General features: G+C 45.7%; 1 protein-coding gene across 2 annotated transcripts; it reads left to right on the plus strand.

Annotated features, from left to right (window-relative positions):
* The first annotated feature begins 59 nt into the window (after positions 1-59).
* GLRX5 (glutaredoxin 5) lies at positions 60-21,379 on the plus strand. 2 transcript variants are annotated; one of them, XR_012516252.1, is made up of 3 exons: positions 60-480; positions 9,477-11,556; positions 12,437-21,379. XR_012516252.1 is itself a non-coding variant. In XM_003929008.4 (2 exons), the coding sequence occupies exons 1-2, from the start codon at positions 186-188 to the stop codon at positions 9,653-9,655; spliced, it is 474 nt and encodes a 157-aa protein (XP_003929057.2). In that variant the 5' UTR covers positions 60-185; the 3' UTR covers positions 9,656-21,379. The 2 variants fall into 2 exon arrangements, 1 of the variants encoding a protein (XP_003929057.2); XM_003929008.4 differs by having other exon boundaries at positions 9,477-21,379.
* Positions 21,380-24,152: the final 2,773 nt, after the last annotated feature.

Consider the following 24,152-nt stretch of genomic DNA (forward strand, 5'->3'; position numbering starts at 1 on the left):
TGGGACGAGCAACGTGATTGGTAGAATCGAGTATTGCCGGTCAGTGTTGTCCAATCACGGAGGGCAGTTTAGAGCAGGCCCAATGAGGGCCACCGGGGGACGGGCCCGGCTGCCGCGGGCCGGGGAGGGCTCCGGGTGGTCGGCTTAGGGCCCGGGCCATCGTGGGCTTCGGCGAGCGTGCGGGGATGAGCGGGTCCCTCCGCCGAGCGGCGGCAGCTCTGCTCCGCTGGGGGCGCGGCGCGGGCGGCGGTGGCCTTTGGGGTCCGGGCGTGCGGGCTGCGGGCTCGGGCGCGGGCGGCGGCGGCTCGGCGGAGCAGCTGGACGCGCTGGTGAAGAAGGACAAGGTGGTGGTCTTCCTCAAGGGGACGCCGGAGCACCCCCAGTGCGGCTTCAGCAACGCCGTGGTGCAGATCCTGCGGCTGCACGGCGTCCGCGACTACGCGGCCTACAACGTGCTGGACGACCCGGAGCTCCGACAAGGTCAGGCCGGCGTGCTGAGCAGGCGCCCTCCGCCCCGGGCCCGGGAACGTCGCTGCACGAGGCCGAGGGGTTCTGCCGCGCCGGGCTGGGGAGCGAGGCTCCGTCGTCCGGGGTCTGTCTGGAGGTTCGAGTCGGGTTAGGGCCGGGAGCACTGTCCTCGAGTAGAGTCGGGTGTGGTTGATTTGACTGGGTCTTGTGGATCTGGGGGTCTGATACTGTTGCCAACTTGAGCAGTAGGTAAAGTCCTAAGGGTTCACTTATCCTCACTTCGAGCTAAAATAGGCGTTTCGGGGCGACTTGTCAATGGCTGGCTCCGAGGAGGGTGGCCCACAGCCTGACTCTGCCCTCCACGGTTGGGGAATGCATAGTAAGGACCCACTGTAAGGCACTTTCGGGGACACTTTGGGGAGCTTAGAAGCCATTGGCCTGCTCGTGGGTCAGGGTCTGGGGCTGTCGATGGTGGGGAGAGGGCTGAGGTTGCTATTGAGGCTAGTGAGGTCGGAGGCCGGCCTCTGTTGGCTCATGGCTCGGGGTGTCAAGCACCATCCTCTGTGATTGCCACAAGCAAAGGGTTGGGACTGCTGTCGGCTGGCCTTAGGATCTGTGTTGGGGGCGGAAAGTCATGACATTTGGCTTTAGATACTCAAGCACGGGGCTGAGTGTGTGTGGGCCAGGGCTTGGAGAGGTTTGTGGGGAACAGCAGCAGCCAAGGCTCTTGAGCCCGGGCTAACTCACGGTCTCAGCCTTGCAGCCCAGGGGGCCATTGGGCCAGAGGCTAGAGGGGCCAGGCCTGGAGGGGAGGCTGCAGGTAATTAGCATATTTTCCAAGTACCTCACATGGCTTTGCTACTGTTATCTGAATGGGGGAGGAGGAAGAAGCCAGGCACAAGGGCCTGGTCCTTGGCCAGGATGGTCAGGGTTGGTGGAGAAATGAGAAGGCCGTACCTGTTCCTTCTAGAGAGTGACCTGCATCCCAGTCAGAGACTTTCAGTGACTGAGTCCCTGCATGTCCCTAGCCAAAAAGAGGTGCCAAGTGTATGCTAAAAATAGTGCCAGGTTCTCTGTTATTCTAAACTTGAAATTACTAATCATGGCCATTCCTTACATTCATGAGACAGGATGGTGTTTGGAAAAGCTTTGGGTTGAAATCCTCTTTGTGGCTAGTCAGGTGTATAACTTAGACAAGTCACTTAACTGCGTTTTTCTTCAGTAAAATGAGGATAACGAGACGACGAGGCAGAGTTTTCGTGAGCAAGACAGAAGAAGTAAAAATTACAGAAAGTGTGTATCACCTTATCTGGCACAGAAAGAACCCAGTAAATGGTAACTGTCTTAATATTAGGACTTCATAGTTTTCAAATGTATTTTTTCCCAGATTATCTAATCCTTAGAAACTCTTGGTGCTGGCTGATTCTCCATTTGCTGTAGGTGATGATGGTGCGGGGTGGGCCCAGGAGGCATGCTGAGGAGTGCAGAGAGCAGGTTGAAATGGCCAGGTATATGTGATATTACCATATGTTATTCTCATGACCCTTTTGTCTTGCTGGTCAACTAGAATGCCACCAGTCACTGGCTCAATTTTATCATGTACGAGGCAAGAGACCTGCAGTCTTCCTTCAGAGACAGCTTCTCTGCTTAAAAGAGGAGTACCTATTTTGCAATCTTTTAACAGAGACCTTGCAGGGGGTCTCCTGCAAATTGCCCATATGGCATTAGTAAAAGGTTGCATTGTTATCTTGCCTAGTATAATGTTTTGAGGGTCTTTGGTTTGTGAATTTATTTTCCCTTGTTTACTATAGCTGGAAATGAGCTTTGCTGGAATATAGCTAAAACTGAAATGAGCAAAAATAAGAATGTGTCCTGATAACATTTTGTTTTTCTGCCTTCCATCCAAGTCTGGTGTCTGGTTTCTGAGCTTATATTCTTAAGTGTTCAGACAACAGCAACAGGAATTTAACCCTTACATTCCTTGACCATTGAGTTTTATCAGATTGCTATTTTGGTTAATAAGTATGTTGCATATATATTGAATATAGCATACACCTCTTTTATTGATTAAAAAAGTAAAGACTAGTGTAAGTATTAACATTTGGACCAGGGCAGGGTGGTAAATGCAGGTTCTCAAAATGGGGATTAGTTCAGCCAGGGTATTAAGACGCTTCCTCTCTTCCCTCTACACTTTTATTTACCAAAAGCAACTAATTGGCTGTCTGATGCTTGCCTTTGCCAGCCAAAGCTATATCTGTGCACCAGATCCAAGGTCATTTCTAGGAATAGGAATGAGGCTCTTGCAAAACTGGCCTTTTGTCAGTTTTTATGCCAAGGAGACCTGAACTTTACAAAGGGCCCAAGCTAGAGGAAAACATTCTTTCCTAGTTTTGGGAACTGGGTTCCCAGGAATGTGATGCAGATAGATCTTGAGACTGTGACCCAAAGAACAAAGGTGACTGTGAGGCAGCACCATGTTCTTGCCTTCTCAAGACCTTCTTGTCCTTTTCTTTTTGTCTGGAATGCACACAGAAGACAGTCACAAAGGGATGAGGGCCCAGTAGGCTCGTTTCCTAATCCTGGTCTTAATAAAGGAACATACGCTCGTGGAAGCAACTTACAAAATGCTGAAAAGTTTAAAGAATGAAAATCACCTGTAATCTCATGGAAACTACTGTATTAACATTTGGATTTAGTTCCTAAGCGTTTTTGTTTTTTTTTTTAAACACATTAAGATCATGCTTGTCTATACATAGTATTTTGCCCTCCAGAGACCAGGGAACATGTCTTATACAACTGCCTGTGGCATTGTGTGTACTGCTTATGCAAAGCAAGCTTTCAGTGAGCATTTTAATAAATAAATGCTACTTTTATTTATCATTATATTGCAAACTCTGTGGCCTTAAAGACTTTATAAATATCTGTAAATTGCTACCAACTTAGATCATCATTGTAGTCCTCGCATCTGGAGGAGTGACACAATAGGGACTCAAAGATTTGTTGAATAAACAACCATATTCTATTGTTGAATGCTTATTAAGCATTTGAAAATATGCCCAACCTTTTTAGTATCCGGCAATTTAAGATAGTAGTACAATACATGTCATGCTGGTAAGCCTGTAAGTTGGATAACATGTTGTGTGTATGTGCTTGTGTGGTGGACATGTGGTATGCTGCAGGTGGGGGTATAAAATGGTACCAAAGAGGAGTAACTGTCAGTAGTGCCCAGTCAAGTTCCCGGTGAACAGAGCCTAAGGCCCAGCTGCGTGACTCCTAGGTATATAGGACGGGCATCTGCAAACCTACTCTTGTAAAGAGCCAGAGAGTAAGTACCTCAGGCTTTGTGGGCTGTGTGGTGTTTATCGCATCTATTCAACTAACTCTGCTGTTATATAGCCTCAAGTCAGACGTGGGCAATACGTAGATGAATGAGCAGGCTGAGTGCCAATAAAACTTTATTTATGAAAGCAGGAAGTAGACTGGATTTGGCCTTAAGACCATAGTTGATCCACCCCTGGCCTAGAGACTGACTTCTGCATATATGTGTTAGGACTTCAGTTCCCAAACCCCAGGCCAAGGAACCAGGCCGTACAGCAGGAGGTAAGCGGTGGGCAAGTGAGCTTACCCGCCTGAGCGCCGCCTCCTGTCGTATCAGCGGTGGCATTCGATTCACATAGGAGCACAAACCCTGTGGTGAACTGCACGTGCGAGGGGTCTAGGTATGAGAATGTAACTAATGTCTGCTGATCGGAGGTGGAACAGTTTCATCCCGAACCCGTCCCCACCCTTCCCTGGTCTATGGAAAAATTGTCTTCCACAAAACCAGTCCCTGGTGCCAAAAAAGGTTGGGACCTCTGTGTTAGGATACCTGTGTCAGGGTGCCCATTGCAGCATGGCTTGCAATAGTGAAAAAGTGACAGGAAGGAATCTTGGTCTGTTAGTAGTAGACCGGATAGACAAACTAGTCATATGGTGGAAAGCTAAATCATAAACTAAACTAGATCTAGATGTATTTAACGTGGCTGAATCTCAAAAATACAGTATTTGCTCAAAAAGCAAGTTGTAAACATGTAATTATGGCATACTACCATTTGTGTATGTAAATGTTAAAGGTATGAAACAGTCCCATGTATTGCAGATACTCATGCAGTGCACCTGCAGTCACGGGCAGGAGTGACAGATGGCAGCTGCAGGGTAGAGGCTGCCTCTGGTGAGGGACTCAGGTAGCATGTGGTTCAGAGCCTGGGCCTTTATACTCCTGGAAGCCTGGGTATAAATCCTGGTTTCACTGCATGCTGTCACTGTGACTTTGGGTAAGTTACTTAACCCTTCTGAGCCTTAGTTTTTTCGTCTGTAAAGTAGGGATAATTGTACCTGCATTGCCAGATTTTTGTAAAGATTAAATAAGATTATTTTTGTAAAATACTTAAAGAGTGTGAAACTAATCCTTAACTCAATAAATGGTTTGTTTGTGGTTTTTTGGGACAGAGTTTCACTCTGTTGCCCAGGCTGAAGTGCAGTGGCGCAGCCTCGGCTTACTGCAACCCCTGCCTCCCGCGTTCAAGCAATTCTCGTCCGTTGGCCTCCCGAGGAGCTGGGATTACAGGCATCTACCACCATGCCTGGCTGATTTTTGTATTTTTATTAGGGACAGGGTTTCACCATGTTAGCCAGGCTGGTTCAAACGCCTGACCTCAGGTGATGCACCAGCCTTGCCACCCGAAGTGCTGAGGTTACGGGAGTGAGCCACCGCACCTGGCCTGAATCGTATTTTTATTACTTTATGACATAATCACTTTTTCTTGCATTATGTTCCTATTCTTTTTCTGTTGGCATATTTTTCACAGAAAAGCATTACTATGACGGGTGGGTGGTAGAGGATATTGGTATGGAGAAAAGGTCCAATTGTACCTGGTACTATGCTAGGAGCTCAACTCAGTTCATTGATTAGGTATCATTTAATCTTCATAATAAATCTGTAAATCATATATTCTCATTTTACAGATGAGGAAACTGAAGCTAAGAGATTAACAGATTTGTCTGAGACTCCATTTACAGGCTAGCAAACCAGATCCACTGACCCGCAAGCCTGTCTTGCCCTCTCCACCCCATGTTTTGCTTTTCCTCTAGTGAGGGTCTGCTGGTTTCCATGCTTTCAGCTCAGCTCATCTTATCTCGACTTAACGCCATTGTCTAAATTAGAGAATATGAAGAAAGTGTGACTCTCAGAGGTGGTGTGACTTGCCCAAGGTCACAGAGCCTAGTCAGTAAGAGGCAGAGTTGGATTTCACGTCAGATTCTAAAGCTACTGCAGTGAAGTTCTACCAGGAAAGAAAGAAGACTATGATTATGGTGCTCCTTATAATTTAGTGTCCAAACCAGGAGTAAAGTTGAGTGTTCTGAATGTGATGAAGTTTGAAAAGTACCTTTTGAAAGTTCTGGAGGGAAATTTTAAAGTACATTTCTCTACTCTTTCTGGCTTGATGCTTTGGAATGTGAATTTGTTTTTTTGGAGTGTTTTGATGGAGCACTAGACATGTGTAAATTGTCTCTGTAAGATAGTCTCCTAACTCCCAGTTCCTAGTGTTACTCTGCTATACTTTTAGTCAGCATTTTCTATTCCAGATGGAATCACCACTGTCTATCATATATGAAACACCATTATCATTCAAATTCATTCTTGGATATGATTTTCTAGTTTTCAGGAGTTGCTCTCTGATTCTGAGTTATTTCAAGGGATATTTGTAAGAACTACCACTGCATACTGCAGTTTTTGAAAACAAAAGTGTGAGAGAAATGAACCATGTTTAAACAGTTACTTGTGGGTCCGCAGGATCTGTTTTAATATTCAACTTATGAAGAGTAGTCTTTTATTATTAGAAGTTTCTCACTTCACTCTCTAGGAAGCAACTGAGTATTTCCTTAAATGTTTAAACCGGTAATCAGTTTTCTTAAAAATGGAAAATAGCATAGTTGTTAAGAAGGATGCCAAAGTTTTGCCTTGATGCCAGCTGCCTTTTTTTCACCTATTCATCTAAAAATTAAAGAAGTGGTTAAGTTTAATTTTGGTAAACCGTCAGCTGCTGTCAAGAACAGGCAGAGTGGCTACTGAGAAGTTAGTATCACTTGCCCCTGGCTGTGTGTTGGGTGTTTGGAGTGTCTGAGAGCCCGCTCGTTTTAGTAGTTCTGGTGGTAAAGATTCTGGGAGTCTCCTCTTCTCTTCTCTTACAGTCAGGACGTATGATCTGCATCATTCATTAAACTTTATGTTTAATTCTAAACTTTATGTCTCATTCATTAAACTTTATGAGACAAGCCCAATTCTTTAGTTGAGTACAATACTATAAAATTGATTGATGAAAAGCAATTTTACTTTAAAAACATGTATTTTTAGGGTAAATCTTGGTTTTGGGTGAATCTTGGGCAGCAAATTTATTTCCATTTTTGGTATGTTTCAAAAATTGTAGACACCCACCAAGATAAATCAGTAAAAACTGATTATCATGGAAAGCTTCACACATTATATTATTCATTGAAACAAAACAGATCTATCATGTAGGTAAATGATTCATTTGTATAAAATGTATTTAAGGGGCCGGGCACGGTGGCTCAAGCCTGTAATCCCAGCACTTTGGGAGGCCGAGGCGGGTGGATCACGAGGTCAAGAGATCGAGACCATCCTGGTCAACAAGGTGAAACCCCGTCTCTACTAAAAATACAAAAAATTAGCTGGGCATGGTGGCGTGTGCCTGTAATCCCAGCTACTCAGGAGGCTGAGGCAGGAGAATTGCCTGAACCCAGGAGGCGGAGGTTGCGGTGAGCCGAGATCGCACCATTGCACTCCAGCCTGGGTAACAAGAGCAAAACTCTGTCTCAAAAAAAAAAAAAAAATTTTTTTTTAAGAAAGTTCAAGGGAATTAAAAGAAGCTTATGTTTACTTTAAACACTCAGCTAAGTTTTGATAGACTTTGTATTTGAGGACAGAGCTTGAAGAAAATAAAAAACACGCAAATTAATGCTAGTTGTTTTTGTTGACATAGCACCAAACATCAGCACAATGAACAACTTGAACTCATCAGGATATTCTAGTATGTCTAGAGCAGGCGTCCCCAAACTTTTTACACAGGGGGCCAGTTCACTGTCCCTCAGACCGTTGGAGGGCCACCACATACTGTGCTCCTCTCACTGACCACCAATGAAAGTGCGGCTTCAGAAGCACTTCTGAAGCACTGACCCCTTCCTGAAGTGCGGCAGGGGGCCGGATAAGTGGCCTCAGGGGGCCGCATGCGGCCCGTGGGCTGTAGTTTGGGGACGCCTGGTCTAGATATTTGGCATTATAAAGACATTTTGATGATTAATGGAATTTACCCCTTATTGGCAAATGCCAACCAGCTAGCTGATGTTTCTTTACCAACACCCGAGTGGCTGAGAGGTGTCATTTTAGAGGTCCAGAGCAATGTAACCATTTCTTAATATGTGAAGTCTGGAGGAACAAGATAAAGCCCTTGGCTCAGGGGCTTTCTCTAGGGCTGTCATTTAGAGCAAAGTCAGTTTTTTTTTAGAAGGCAGTAACTTTTAAGAAAAAATAAATTGTATATTGGGACTTACTTGTGATATAACTGAAATCAGTGATTTTATTTGGAAAATAAATGGTCGATAATCATAGGGTATCAAGAGCAAGTTTTTGCATTTTTAATTTGTGTGTTTACATAAAAATTGATTTGTGTAAATTTTACTTGAACAATCTGTTGACTTTTTTGTTTATCTTTATGCTAATGTTAGCCATTTAAAAATATCTGTGTAAATATAAAAGTGTCACATATATGTAACTCTAAAGGTTAGTTAATACATGCCATGCTTTGACTGTCTTCATTTTTAACATGACCAATACAGGCTTTTTAATGGCCGGATATGTTTTTGAAAGCACAGTCAATTTAACATACAAGAAGAAAAGGAAGTAGAATGATGAAGAGAAATGTTAAAAAGAGTAATCTTTTATGTCTTAAGATTAAAGCCACATTTCTTTCTTACCATTTTGTTACAGTCATCATCCTTGTGGCTCAGAATTGAACAGAGTAGTCCCACAGCTGCGCTGTCACAGAGCGTCCCTCATCTCCTCTGTGTCCTCAGAGCCATTTGCACACAGGACTGATCACATGCAGGCTGATTGGTTTCTTGGCTGCTGTGAGCTCTTAAGAGCAGAGCTGGTCTCACTCCCCCAGCCCCCAGCCCTTTACAGAGAACTTGCTGAGCTCTAGGCCTTTCCTTCATTAGATTTACCAGTCCCTTAGGGTTCTGCACAGAGCCAGATCGTCTCCTCCACAGAGAGCCCGTCACAGAGGCTGGATGGATGGAAACTGATAGTCCATAGCCATGGTACAGGAATTTTTCCTTGGGTAAAAGTAATTGTTAATGATTTTTTTAAAAAAATCAACAACCCATCATCTCAAGCAGAAGTAACTGATGGCCTGTAGCAACCTAGACAGTCAGAGTCATGAAAAGCGCACAGTGGGATTGCCCAAGTTGGCCATGAGTTACCATGATGGGTCCATTTGGAAACGAAGTTGGTTGTGACGTTTCTTCAAGTTTGGCTTCACTTGAAGCTTGACTGGCAGATGGAGAATTGTGGCCTTATATATCTTATGCAACTTGCATTACCCAGCTCAGTCCTCTGCCATTAATCTGGGGTCCATGACGTATCAGGTATTTTACTGAGAATCTTACCTAATTCTCACAAAAACCTTGTGAGATGAGGGTGGAAACAGGATGAGAGATCAGGTGACTTGTCTGAGGGCAGACGGTTTGTAATTGGAAGAGTTAGGGCCTACCCATTGGTCTCTTTCACACAAAAACTCATGCTCTTAGTAGCAAGCACAGTGCTCTTAAGATTGAGGGAAGCCAGGGAGGGACAGTGGGTTGTCTGCTAGTAGTGGGTAAAAGTTACATATTTAGCCATGAAAGGTTCAGCTTTTGCCATTTAAATAACAAATAATGTTCTTTCTCCATAGGCATTAAAGACTATTCCAACTGGCCCACAATCCCGCAAGTGTACCTCAACGGCGAGTTTGTGGGGGGCTGTGACATTCTTCTGCAGATGCACCAGAATGGAGACCTGGTGGAAGAACTGAAAAAGCTGGGGATCCACTCTGCCCTTTTAGATGAAAAGAAAGACCAAGACTCTAAGTGAGGGCGGTGGGGTCCTCGCTGAGCAGAGAGGAAGCCGTTCATGTCAGACTCACTGCCAGAAAAGCCTTACTGATTTTGGTTTTCACTATTGAGACAACAGCTGCTTGCACTGATCATTTTGGTTGGTGAGCAGTTGGGTGATTTTAGTTCGTCTGGTGTTTGGGCTAAGAATATTTTATTGTGGACTTAATTACAACCACTGCACTGTAATGATTCAATGCTGTATTATGATACTGCTGTAAACAACATTCATTCTTATATTGTCATTTATTTCTGGACCTGATTCAGGAGTTAAATAGGAGCTTTGGAATCATTATTCGTGACCCCTCTGCAAATGTGTCAGTCTGCAAAGACAGTATCTTCCCCCCAGATTTTGTGTCGCTTCTTTTGTTATGGAAAAATGATGGGCAAAAGAGAAACTGTGACAATGGGGTGGGGGGGTGGGGAGGAGTGATGTTTTTTAAAATAAACTGCCAGCGCCGGGATGCTGTGCATGTCTGAGTTGATCCTGAAGCACATATGTCTGTAAGGATTTGGAGTGCCTGCAGTGTCTTACGTGTGGGAAGAGTGATTCTCATATTCTTCTATTAAATTTGCCACAAGAATTGCCATCCAGCCCTGGTCCACTTTCTTGGGGAAGCAGCTGTCTGGATACTGAGTCAACTATGCAGCTGGAGGTGCCGGTGGGCTGGAGGGAGCAGAGGTGGGTGAGGCCGGAGGAGGCGGCTCCACCTGCCTATCTCTGGAGCCCTGTGCTTGGCAAACTGCTACAGTTAGATAGGGAGACATCGTCAACAGTCCATCCAGCTAGGGGATTTAATGAGCATTTTACTTCTTAAAAAACAGGGCCTTTCTGAAAAAGGACATAATTGGAATTGTGGCAGAGATTATCTCAGTGTCTGGTGTCTTTATAAGGCTTTTCCATGATTTCTGCACCTGAGATTGGGGCCTGGTAACACCTGGGGCTGTGCAGTGGCCCCTGGGAAGGAAACCCACCCTATTGCGGTGTGGAGGCTTTGTTTATAAAGAGAGCACTTGTCTAGAGACACATCTTTATGGTGGCAGAGGTGGGAAGAAGGATGCATTTTCTAATCAAAAGGATAGGATGGCTCTTCTCCCCAGAGACATTCTAGAGGCTTATATTTGTTGATGATTTAATCTCCTTGAGTTCCTCTGTGAAAACTCTGAAAACAGACTTCCTCCATGAGAGAAGGCTAGAACTGGATGGAGGCGCCCCTGGCCCCTTTCCCCAGAGGTTCTGGAAAGGGAAGGAAAGCTGTAGCCCCACCCCCTGTCCTGGGGACTGCCCCATCAGATTAGAGCACTGCTCCTCAGTAATCTCCCACCTCATGGTGTCAGAGAAAAGAAAAATAGATTATTCTCAGAAAAAGGTTATTACATGAATTGTCTGCTACATCCCCTGATAGCTTTATGTCTTCTGTAAGCTAAGGAACCCTGGGATCTTAGAGGAGGTTGGAATGCATCCATTTGAGCCATTTGGTTTAGAAATGAGGGAAGCAAGAGCACTAGAAGGATACACCTTGTCCTGCTGACAGAGTCACCATGAGTAAGTCACTTCATACTGCTCCTGGACGGATCTAGGCTGTGGGCCATAGGCCAGGTCTGTAAAATTGTCCCTTGCCATCACAAGTGAGGAGTGTGGTACTTATTCACAATTTTGCTTCTTTTGACTTTTCCTTAAATCTGCCTATGTACCCTTAGGTTTCATCTGAAAAGTGAAATGATGAGAAACATCAATGTAAGAAACCTCTCTAGAATACTAGAGCTAGGAAAAGGCTGCTGAGTGAGCAATTTGACTCACGCTTATGAATTACAGTGAGATCATGTCAAAGTCCCTAGAGAACTTTTAAGTTGAAGGAATCACTGGGCTCTACCAGAAACGTAAGTATTCTTTATCAGAGTTAAATAATAATTTTTTCTGTATGTTTAACAAGTCTACCAAGTAGGAAATTGAAGATGCTATCTAGTATAAGTCTCAATGATTTTGATAGTCTGCATAATTAGAATTCACTGAGAATGAGAGCAGAGACACAGGTTCATTGTGCAAACAGCAGTATCATACATCTATTTAAAATACACAGTTGCTGCTTGGGTTTTCATTACAGTACATTAGGCCTGTATCAGTGTGATTATTTCAGTATTTGTCATAGCTTCAGGGTCTGTGTGTTATTAGACCCTTAGAAATAGGTGAAGGTATTTTAGATTAAGTGTTTTATGATTTCAAGTAGTTTTTAGGTTTTTAATGGATTGGTAGTTAAATGAATGTCATTACACTTCATTTAAGCTGTGAATTTTAGAGAGATCTTAGGACAGAAGATAACTTTTAAGTTGGGTTTATTTTTATTGGCACTATTTAATTCACTTGTGTAGAATCTGGGAACTGAAGCTTTCCTTTAACTTTTCAAGCCGTAGCAGCCAGCTTAAGAGAAAATTCTTGTTACATTTGTTAGTTTACTTAGATATTTGACATACATTATATTTTGAGAAATCAGATCCCTTGTTTGTGACAGGAGGGACTGTGCTAAGTGTAGAGGAATGACTTGTGTTGGCAAGGTTTTATTGGTGCAAATTGATTGATTAGGAAAGGGTCGTGCTCTGCTGCCGATGCTGGAGTGCAGTGGCCTGATTATGGCTCACTGCAGCTTTGACCTCCCAGGCTGAAGCCATCCTTCCCACTCGGCCTCCTGAATAGCTGAGACTTCAGATGTGTACCACAACACTTGGCTAATTGTTGTTGTTGTTGTTGTTGTTGTTGAGACAGGGTCTCTCTATGTTGCCCAAGCCGGTCGTGAACTCCTGGCTCAAGCAGTCCTCCCACTCTGGCCTCCCAAAGTGTTAAGATGACAGGCATGAGCCACTGTGCCAGCAGAAACAAATTTAAATGTGAGGTGAGCAAGCTTTCATGTTCCTGAGAGTCGCCAACAGGAAAAGATAAATATTAGGGGATTGCCACACAAAACATTGAGTTTTTAAAATTTAACATTCCACTTAAGAATTGTTTAGTAAATCTTTTAAAAAAAGCTTTAAATGGTACCTAAGAACCATATGATAGCTAATATGAAGCAGAACAGAAGAATGGTGAAGAGAAAAGCCATTTTAAGGTCCAGGGACTTATAGAGATGCATGAAGTGACCCAGGTGGCCTAGTGTAAAGCCACATTCCCATCTTACTTCCTGAGAGTAACATCACATTAGGTGTTAAAGCTCTGTGGGCATTTTGGGTAAGGGGAGCGTTGTTGTCTTGGCAGTTTCCCTGAGAGCCCAGTGCAGCCAGGGCAGAGCTGAGGGCAGAGCCTAAGCCAGGTGTCCCCAAACTGCGGCCCCCTGAGGCCATTTATCCGGCCCCCCGCTGCACTTCAGGAAGGGGCACCTCTTTCATTGGTGGTCAGTGAGAGGAGCACAGTATGTGGCGGCCCTCCAACAGTCTGAGGGACAGTGAACTGGCCCCCTGTGTAAAAAGTTTAGGGACGCCTGGCCTGAGCCAATAAATGGCACTGAAGGTCCACCTCACCTCTACAATCCCTATCCCAGATTCAGCCAGAATAGCCATGTTATTCCCCTCCTCGCGGACCTCCCGGGGCGCCTGGCTGTGTCACAGTGAAGTCTCTCCTACCCCGGAAAGCCTTCCCTGACCCCGGACAGAACAGACCCCTTGATTCGCTGTACAGCCCTGTTCTTTTTTCTTCACCCCAGGACCTAACTGCCTTTCACTTGGCTTTATTCAAATCTCTGGCCAGCATGCAGAGGGCCCCCAAAAAGTATATTTAGAAAAGAGTGAAGAATTTCCTTTCTTCATTCCTTTTGCATTAGTCACAAGAAATGTTAGGCTCTTACAGATTACAGCCCGGTGACATGGCAGTAGCTAAGAGCCGGCACTCAAGTCACACTCCCTGGATTTGCATCCCAGCCCTTGCCTGGTGTGCAACTGACCTCGGACAACTTAGTAACCTCCCTTCCTATTTAACAGAGCAAATAGCAGATGCCACCGAGCTCAGGTGTGTCGCAAGCTTAGATGACAGCACCCTACCAAGAACATGGATCATAATGAGCTCTCACTGCAAATTGACCTTGACAGTTCATGTTGGATGACACCCGGACTTTGTGCCGCTCCGTGGTATTCACCACCGTTTGGAGGGTTTAAGGGAGTAGAGAGAAGGCCATGCTGATGAACAGAACATCGTTCATGTTTGGTTGTCCCGGAGCATGTAGACTCATCATTGAAAGCAAAGGACAAGATCGAATCCTTGCGATGGTACTGTCAGTGGACTGCTCAGCAGCCCTGGGCGACGACAGGGCCTTCAGCCAGAAAGAATTCTCTATAAAGCATCTTCCCTACAATTATAGTTCGACTTACTGCCACCAAGTTTTATTTTTTAAAATACTGCTTCTATTTCATACCACAGCAGAGAGTCTTTCCTGAACTGATACGTTAGGCAGTTATTGTGCTGATTTATGCTTCAAAGAATGCAGTTTAACCTTGATCTAATTCCAGTTTATCAGTAGCAGGGATTATGACACTGGGTTCTACTGTACCTCAGCCATTTTCACAGGGATTCATTTTGCCAGAAAAAGGAGGTAAAAATATTCTCCGGTTCCTAGGAAATTTGGTGAGCAAATGTGGAAAGTACTTCCAGATTACTGATGTGTTTTCACTAGTCCTGAGCAAGCTGTTAGCTTTGATCATCACCACCCTCGATGAAGCAAACTTCCTGGAGAGGCCATGCTGAGCCTGAGAGTTTGGGGATCTCTTCTGGCTCTAGACCCAGGCTGGGCAGAGGCTGAGACCTCAGCTGGCTGTCAGATAACCCTCACCTCTCGCCTTGAACTTGGGGTTGTTAGGTGCTGTCAGAGTCTGACAGGTATCAAAGTATTTCAAATCTCAAGGAGAACCTCAGAGTTGTTCAGTACGTTTACAAGTAAATAGTCATCCTGGGAAACTAGCAGCACACTTCCTGTTATTCTGGCTTTTTTAATTGTTTTTTGTTTCTTTTTGAGACAGAGTCTTGCTCTGTTGCCCAGGCTGGAGTGCAGCGATAGGGTCTCAGCTCACTGCAACCTCTACCTCCCAGATTTAAGTGATTCTCCTGCCTCAGCCTCCCGAGTAGCTGGGATTACCGGTGCCTGCCACCACGCCTGACTAATTTTTTGAATTTTTAGTAGAGACAGCATTTCACCATGTTGGCCAGGCTGGTCTCAAACTCCTGACCTCATGATTCACCCATCTCGGCCTCCCAAAGTGCTGGGATTACAGGCGTGAGCCACCTTGCTTGGCCTTTAAATTTTTTTATTTAACTTTTGCCCATAATTCCTTAGTAAAGTCTCCTGAAAATGATTCTTGGGAAAGCAGAGAGCAAGGGATAGTGTCAGTTATACCTAAGTTCCTTCAGTTCAGGTGGATTTTGTAAAAAGTGTGGTGGCATGTCCATGTCCTAGCCCCCAGAGAGTGTGAATATGTTACCTGGGGAAAGTTTCAGTTGTGTTTAAGTTCAGGATCTTGAGATAGGAAGATTGTCTTGGCTCACGTGACGGGGCCCAGTGTAATCACAGGTGTCCCGGGCAGGAGAGAAGCAGAGGTTGGAGTGAGGTACTCTGAAGAGGGCAGAAGGGGCCACAGGCCAAGGATCAAAGGCAGTCTCTAGAGCTGGAAAAGTCAAGGAAACAAGATTCTCCCCTGGAGTCTCCAGAAGGAACACAGGCCATCATTTTAGCCCAGTGAAAGTCATTTTAGACTTCTGACCTCCTGCCTTATCAGATTAAAAATTGGCATTGTTTTAAGCCACTAAGCTTGCCATTTGTTACAGTGGCACAAGGAGATGAATACTCCTGGCTGCCTGGATTTCATGGTGGATACTTACTTGGTACGAGCAGACAATTATTGACCATTTAGCTCCATGATTTGCTCATCACCAAAGACCCACAAATGTGGGATATTATTTCTTCCTTTCAGATGATGACACAGAGACTGGGAGGGGTCAGGTCACTTGTCCAATATCACTCCCTGGTGGAATTGGAGCTGTGATCATATCCATATTGTAGCACACTTCAGAGCCCCGGCTCAGTGAATGCAGCCACTGAGTGCAGCTCTGACCGCGCGTCCAGAGTGTGCGCCCTGCGGCCCTGAGAAGAAGAACTGAATCTGAGCTTCAGTTTCCTTCTGAAAGAGCCAGGGAGGCCAGGGTTATGGAAGTTGCCCCGGCCATCCACTATCAAGTATGTGAAGGAAGCAGAGGTTCCCACCTCTGAGGTTAGACACATGGACAGTGAATGCAGGTGTTGCCAGGGAAAGCCTTCTGGGCCCCGTGTGTTGTGAGGCCAGATGGCCGGCTGGCCGGGTGGCCAGGCCAGCGGTCCCTTGGGACTTCACTCTGTGAAATTCCAGACAGCCGTAAATAAACAAAGTGCTTTACAAGCACGTCCCGTGGGCTGCTGGTCTTTCCCTGCACTTCCGTCTGACCTGTCACAGCCCTGGAGGGGTCGGATATTTCTGCACATACTTAGGGCCACCTGTTGCCCCAAGTTCTCACTTCCTGGTGGTGTCCCTCTGACAGCCCTTGCTGCTGCCCCCGCCTTCCTCTGTCTGCCCCCTACCCCCAGCCTTTTCCTTGGTCACAGTCTGTCCTTTTGTTCCCTGTGGTTGTCAGCAATTCGGTCAAATAGGGTATAAGCTTTTAGCATCCCATTCATTTGAGCTTTAATAAAACAACGCATGCATATAATTAGTCAAACAATACTTAAAAAACTACAGTAATCGTGAAAAACAGCACTCTCCTGCCTTTTACCTTTTGATCCATGGGTCCTGCTCTCTATAGGCAACCAGTCTCCATTTCTTGAGCTGTTTCTTCTGTTTCCCTCCATATTTTATTTTTCTCTCCCTTCCTCCCTCTCCTCCCCTCCCTCCCCTCCTCTTCTCTTCCTTCTTTCTTCTTTCTCTTTTTTTGTTGTTTCTTTTTGAGACAGGATCTCACTCTGTTGCCCCTGCTGGAGTGCAGTGGTGCAGTCACGACTCACTGCAGCCTCAACTTCCCACACAGGTGATTCAAGTAGCTGGGACTACTAGCACGTGGCCACTACTCAACTAATTTTTTGTATTTTTAGTAGAGATGGGGTCTCACTATGTTGCCAGGCTTGCCTCAAACTCTTGGGCTCAAGAGATCCACCCACCTGGGCTTCCCAAAATATTGGGATTACAGGCATGAGCCACTGCACCTAACCAGTTATTTCTTAATATGCTTATATTGCTATTTCTTTGCTAATCAATCAGATATTATCTAATCTCTGCCATTTTGATAGTTAAGAATACTCTTGGCCAGGCACGGTGGCTCACACCTGGAATCCCAGCACTTTGGGAGGGTAAGGCAGGCGGATCACCTGAGGTCAGGAGTTCAAGACTAGCCTGACCAACATGAAGAAACCTTGTCTCTACTAAAAATACAAAATTAGCCAGGCATGGTGGTGCATGCCTGTAATCCCAGCTACTTGGGAGACTGAGGCAGTAGAATAGCTTGAACCCAGGAGGCAGAGGTAGCGGTGATCCAAGATCGTGCCACTGCACTCCAACCTATGTAACAAGAGCAAAACTCTGTCTCAAAAAAAAAAAAAAATGCTGTCATATAATCACTAATCTATCCTTCTCACTGTTCCCTATACAATTAGCACAATAGTCTTTATTATGACTATATATGTTAGTGAAATAAATATATATGTATATAAGCATGTGCTGTATTCCTTTAATTTTTATCTCCCTTTTTTAACAATTGTCTTTTTTTAGTGGTTTATTTTCTATCTGATTCTTTTGTATTGAATTTTTATATAGTGCACAGGCATCTGTTAAATACCTGTCAATATAAAGTTTTTGAACAGAAGCATCGGATACTCATAGTCACCTTTGCCCTCTCCTGGAATCCTCCACCCTCGAGCTGCCTTCTGATGTCTGTCATCCTGCTCTTCCTGTGTTGAATTTTCTGTTCCTGTGTGCTGTGTCTTGGTCTTTTTTGCTTTATTCCTTTGCTCTGCTGGAGCACATCCTGCAAAAGCTTCCTAAAGAAGATGCATGGGAGGTTTGCTTTTTGAGACCAGCCTGTTGGAAAAGGTTTCCTTAAACCCATATTGTTACACAATTTGGGTCTGCCTGCTCAACACAGTAAGACCAGATAGCCACACTGAGGCTTTGCAGCAGTAGAAAGGAAGTTATTTGTTTGCAGAACACCATGCAGGGAGGACCAGGAAGTGAATGCTCAAATCCTGACCTCCTCCCCACCCCCGCCGCCCCCCGCCACCATGGCTTGTAGATAAGGGTTTTTAGAGGAAGGGGTACATTTCAGGAAAGTGGAAGCTACCGGCAAAATCATGAATTAATACATGGAGGAGATGACACAATGGTTTTGGCCTAAAAGGGTGGGATGTTGTGAAGGAGGGGTGGGGCTTACAGGTAGATTCAAAGGTGTTCGGATTTACAATTGGTTAAGGGAGAGAAGCTTTGTTTCCAACTTTGGGGGCAGCAGAAAAGAATGTTATTTCAGGCTCCAGGCCCCTCAGGAAGAAACTTAGAACAAAGAATGAAGGTCAGACTTCAGTCCCCAGTTCCCTTATCTGAGATTCGGTGCCAGTGATTTGTTTGGTGGCGGTCTGGGTTTCTAAAAAACTCAGACATATGTCAAGATGTTATCTGGCTTTCCTTTTCTCTTCTCTCCCACAGGTATTTGCTGTGTGCCTCTCTAGTCTGGCAGCGTTCCCGGTGTGGGCAGGAGAGCAGTGAGTGACGCAAAAAACATTCCTCTTCTTACAGGCTCATCTGCCAGCAGGAGAGAGACAGGGTGGACAACCAACAGTGGATCGATACTGGGTTAGATGGGCGGGGCATGGTGGCTCATGCCTGTAATCCCAGTGCTTTGGGAGGCTGACGTGGGTGGATCACTTGGGGTCAGGAGTTTGAGACCAGCCTGGTCAACATAGTGAAATCCCGTCTCTGCTAAAAATACAGACGGAGACGTCCCTCCCTTTAATTCTGCTAACTTGAAAAATTATTATTCCTAAGAGAGTTCTTATTTCCTATTAATCTTTTTAAAAACTATGGTAAAATACACATAAGGTTTATCATCGTGCCCATTTTTAAGTGCATCGTTCGGGATATTAAGCACGTTCGCGTGGTTGTACAGCCTCCACCACCATCCATCTCCAGAATTTTTCACCTTCCAAAACTGAAACTCCACACCTAGTAAACAAGAACTCCCCATCTCCATCCTTCCTCCCCCAACCCAAACCCCCAGCCCCTGCCAACCACTATTTGACTTTCTGTCTCTATGAATTTGACTACTCGAGGTACCACATACAAGTAGAAACACACAGCATTTACCTTTTTAGCTGATATGGCTTTGCTGTATTCCTACCCAAATCTCACCTTAAATTAGAATAATACCCACCTGTCAAGGGGGGCCAGGTGGAGATAACTGAATCATGGGAGGCGTCTCCCCCATACTGTTCTTGTGGTAGGGAATAAATCTCATTAGATCTGATGGTTGTGTAAGTGGGAGTTCCCCTGCACAAGCTCCCTTACCTTACGCCATGACTGGGAGGCGTCCACAGCCACGTGGAACTGTGAGGCAATTAAACCTCTTTCGTTTCTAAATTATCTAGTCTCGGGTATGTATGTATACCCAGTCTGTTCTGTGTGAGGACAGACTGATACAATAGTGTTGATTTTACTTAGCAATAGTGCCCTCAGGGTTCATCTATGTGGTAGCACGCGTCAGGCTGGAGTGCAGTGGCTGTTCACGGGCATTTCCCAGTACTGATCAGCACAGGAGTTTGGACTTGCTCTTTTCCTAGCTCAGGCACTTCACCCCTCCTTAGACAATTTAGTGGGCTGGAGACCCCTTTAGTTAGATTGCAGACTTTCACCTGTTTCTCTGGTCCACTGGGCCCTTCTTCCCAGTCTCCAGGATGGGAGGTGGTTACCTGCTAGGGCAGGTGAAGGTAGGAGAGGGCACCTGCAGGTTGGCTTCCTACACCTGCTTTCAGCCTCCCCCAAAGCCCCTCTCCTCCTTCTGCGCGACACTGGGTGGGGCCGGCAAGTCCCAAGCAGCTGAGCTTAATTCTCTCTGTGTGCAAGCTTGCCAGCTCTCTCGACTGCTCGTGTCTCCTGTCTCTCCTTGCTCTTGCGATTTTACATCATTTATCCTATTGATCATCTACATTATTTTACATTTCTTTCATTCCTTTGCTTCCAGTGTAATTTAGGAAGCCAAAATAAACGTAGATGGTCAGTCACTACGCTTAGCTACTGTTTTTAAACAAAATTTCCTCAAAGCTTGTTCACATTGGCAGTGATGATCCGTAGGTAGAAAAGTGACTGCAGCTTAAACAGGAAACCCTTCTTGTTCAGGACGGTCATAGCCACAGTTTGCAAAAAGCACAGCTGTTGATGAATGTAGCCAAACATGGCTCCTCGTAGGCGAGTGAGGGGCGTGGCTGAGAGCAATGTCGTGTCAATTTGATGCACGTTCCTGAGGTCTTTTATCTGCTGTCGCTTTTAATTTTTCTTTTCATTACATCAGGTATATTGCCCTGTAAATTGTGGTAGTGGTACCAGGAATAAAACATTAAGAAATTTTTAACTTTTCAAAAAAAACCCAACTTGTTCACATTTATGAAAATAATTTGTATCGCTTAGAAAATACAGAGAAGTACAAAGAAGGAAAGATACAGGCCAATAATCCCACTCACTGACAACAAATACTTTTCATGGGGCACATTGCCTTCTACTTAGTATTCTTTGCATAATTTTACGTATTTGAAATCGGTCTGTAAAGACAATTTAATGTTCTGCTTTTTCCACTTACAACATTACAATATAAACATTTCCCATGTTATGAAACTTATGAATTTTGTTTCTAAGAGATGGGTTTTCCTGTGTTGCCCAGGTTGGATTCCAACTCCTGGGCTCAAGCGATCCTGTCACCTCAGCCTTTCAGGTAGCTGGGATTTCACGTGCATGCAACCACACTGAGCTTTAGAAATGCTTTTAATGGCTCTGGCAGTAATTGAGCTTGTGTTGTTTAAATTTTTGCTTGTCTCTGATTATTTCACCTCTAGGCTATTTTCAATTCACTTATTTTATTTTGTTCTAAAAGTTTTATTTTATTTTTAAATTTTTTTAGTAGAGTCGGGGTTTCACCGTGTTGGCAAGGATGGTCTCAAACCCCCGACCTCAACTGATCCACCCATCCCCCCTTAGCCTCCCAAAGTGTGGGGATTACAGGCGTGAGCCACCTCGTCCAGCCTCTCAAATTTTTAAAAGGGAGTTTTGCCATAGGATAATGTAGTGGGTTAAATGGTGGTCCCCCAAAATGTATGTCCATGTCTTATTCCCCAGCACCTGTGAATGTGACCTTATTTGGGAAAAGGGTCTTTGCGGATATAATAGTTAAGGATCTTGAGATGTGGAGATTATCCTCGATGATCTGGGTGGGCCTTAAATCTAATGACGAAGCATCCCTGTAAGAGGCAGAAAAGGAGGAGACATAGACACATGGAGGAGAAGGCCACTCAGGACCGGCAGAGGTGGAAATGAGATGGCCACAAACCAAGGAAATCCACGCCACCAGAGCCCAGAAGAGGCCAAGAACAGGTTGTCCTCCCATGCCAGCACCTTAATTTTGGACTTCTGACCTCCAGAACTCTGACAGAATAAATTTTTGTTGTTGTAAGCCACTGAGTTTGTGGTACTTTAATTGAGGGAGTCCCACAAAACGGATACGGGTAGATTCCAAGAAATGGTGCCGTTGCAGAGATGATGGATAGTTACAGGTTGTCAAGTTAAACCCCAGAAAGCCATTTACACCCCACTACCATCTGAACTCACTTTTATAGGGTGATGTAGTGAGTTGAATGGTGGTCCCCAAAGTGTGTGTCCTCACTTTGATTTGGTCTGCTTCTACCATGGCCCATCATTTAATCAGCTTTCAGTGGGTGCCGACTAGATCACGTGATTGGAAGCTTCATGGGACCAGGGAGCTCTGTTTTGTTCACTGCTACACTCCAAGTGTTTAGAATCACACCCAACAGATGCAGGAGCTCACTATTTACTTACCGAATGGATAGATGGGTGTTAGGGGTACAGTTGTAGCCAAACATGGCTCCTCGTAGGCGACTGAGGGGCGTGGCTGAGAGCACAGAAAGCTCTGTCATGACAACAGTCTGCCTGGGCATCGGGAGGCACAGAGCGGGAGTCTCCTGGGGCTGGGGGCCATTGAGAAGTGATGCCAGCACTGATCTTAGAGGACAATGACCCTGGGGCCACCAGGCAGCATCAGGCAGCCTCTCTTGGTAGGTCATCTTTGCTGTGACACCCTCAGGAGATGGTGTGCAGCTGCCAGTGATGGCCCCGTCTAAGTGGCCAGGGTTCCAGAAGATCATGTGTTGTGCTCAGTAGTGACTGCGCTGCAGGACTTCTATCTTGACATTGAGCCAGACACTGTGTGGCAAGCCCTGGGCGTGTCGCACTGCAAGTGTGTGTGTTGCTGAGTTGCAAGTAGCCACGGGACTCCTGACACACCAGCACCACGAATGCTTAGACCCCTGCACTGAGCACCACGCTTAGACCCCTGCACTGAGCACCACGCTTACTTAGACCCCTGCACTCAGCACCACGCTTAGACCCCTGCACTCAACACCACGCTTAGACCCCTGCACTCAGCACCACGCTTACTTAGACCCCTGCACTCAGCACCACGCTTACTTAGACCCCTGCACTCAGCACCACGCTTACTTAGACCCCTGCACTCAGCACCACGCTTACTTAGACCCCTGCACTCAGCACCACGCTTAAGACTCCTGCACTCAGCACCACGCTTAGACCCCTGCACTCAGCACCACGCTTACTTAGACCCCTGCACTCAGCACCATGCTTAGACCCCTGCACTCAGAGCACCCTTGCCTTCTCTGGTTACTCCCCCTCCCGCAGGATAGCAGGTCAGTGGGGCCAAAGGCTGTACTCACCTGAGCCCTTGCGCTCTTCCTCCCCAGACTCTACTACAGGTGACAGCGTCCAGGAACTTCCTGCCCCATTGCTCAGGATCTACGTCCTGAGCTTCTAACTCAGTCTGTGTTCCTGAGGAAAGACAGCACCACCACCCTGGGCGTACTGACCTCTCCGCAGGAAGGACATGGGTATCATGGACAAAGCCTGAACACATAGCTCTGTCGCACACTCAGGCCCCTCTGGGTGCTGCCTGTGTGACCCAACAAAGCAGGTCCAGACACTCGTTGCTGGTCGAGTCCGGTTCACAAGAGTGACGTCTGATAGAAAGAGAGTGAATGTATTACCCAAACTAGGACAGGGGAGGCAGCTGAATTCCTGTCCAAATTAACCGCTTGAATTTTTCGCAGAAAGGTAAGAGTCTGAAAAGGAAAACTTGATAAAGAAAGCATGGAGGAATTGGGCCGAGCCTAACGTCTGTGTGTCTTGTTTTGGTGACTGTCTCAGGTCCCAGTCGTCCTCAGGCTGACGTCATCTCAGCAACCACCCGGCTGTCCATCAGCCTCCTTGAGGTCATCTCTGAAACGTTGCCACTGGGTCTCCAGACTTTGTTTGGAGATTAGCCCCGGGAACTTCTAAGAAGGCACCCAATTCCATACCACCATATAGTTAGATAAACGTACAGACAGTGTGGATGGTGGGACGCGGAGGGACATGGAGTCTATTTTAAGACTAAGGCAAAAGGCTTCTGCAGTTTGCCTCAAGACTGTGCCTTGAAACCCAAGCTGAGCAAACCATATCTTGTAAGACCATTTCTCTACTTTGTTCATTTCCCCGTGGTCATTCCTGGGTCTTTAGAAAAGACTTTGCCTACATGATCCAGTCTTGACCAACTATGCTACCAGGCACAGTGGGAAAAGTCATCGGGAGAAAGGGCTGAAAAACTCCCTACTGAGTACTATGCTCACTACCTGGGTGACGGGGTCATTCCTACCTCAAACCTCAGTGTCATGCAACGTATCCATGTGACAAACCTGCACATGTGCCCCCTCCCCGCCCAATCTAAAATAAAAGTCGCCCAGGCTGGACTGTAATGGCACGATCTCGGCTCACTGTAACCTCCGCCTCCCAGGTTCAAGTAATTCTCCTGCCTCAGCCTCCCGAGTCGCTGGGATTAGTTGCGCCACCGTGCCCAGCTAATTTTTGTATTTTTAGTAGAAACAGGGTTTTGCCATATCGGCCAGGCTGGTCTCGAACTCCTGACCTCGTGATCCACCTGCCTCGGCCTCCCAAAGTGCTGGGATTACAGGTGTGAGCCACCATGCCTGACTGAAATTCTATGTTTTTTTAAAAAGCTTATTTATAACATCATTCACCATTCCAGCTGGGATTACTAGTAGTATCGCTTTAAATACGTTTGGCCAAACAGCTCACCTTGAGGTTATTTCAGGCTAATGTGGTTTCCCCAGAAAGACTGTAATTATTAAAAACTAAAGTAATTG

Source organism: Saimiri boliviensis, chromosome 2 (assembly GCF_048565385.1).
Source record: "Saimiri boliviensis isolate mSaiBol1 chromosome 2, mSaiBol1.pri, whole genome shotgun sequence".
Taxonomy (NCBI): domain Eukaryota; kingdom Metazoa; phylum Chordata; class Mammalia; order Primates; family Cebidae; genus Saimiri; species Saimiri boliviensis.

Coding starts and splice junctions, on each gene's coding strand:
- GLRX5 (XM_003929008.4), top strand. CDS start 186: ATGAGCGGGTCCCTCCGCCGAGCGGCGGCAGCTCTGCTCCGCTGGGGG. Junction 481..9,476: donor CGACCCGGAGCTCCGACAAG/GTCAGGCCGGCG, acceptor CTTTCTCCATAG/GCATTAAAGACTATTCCAAC.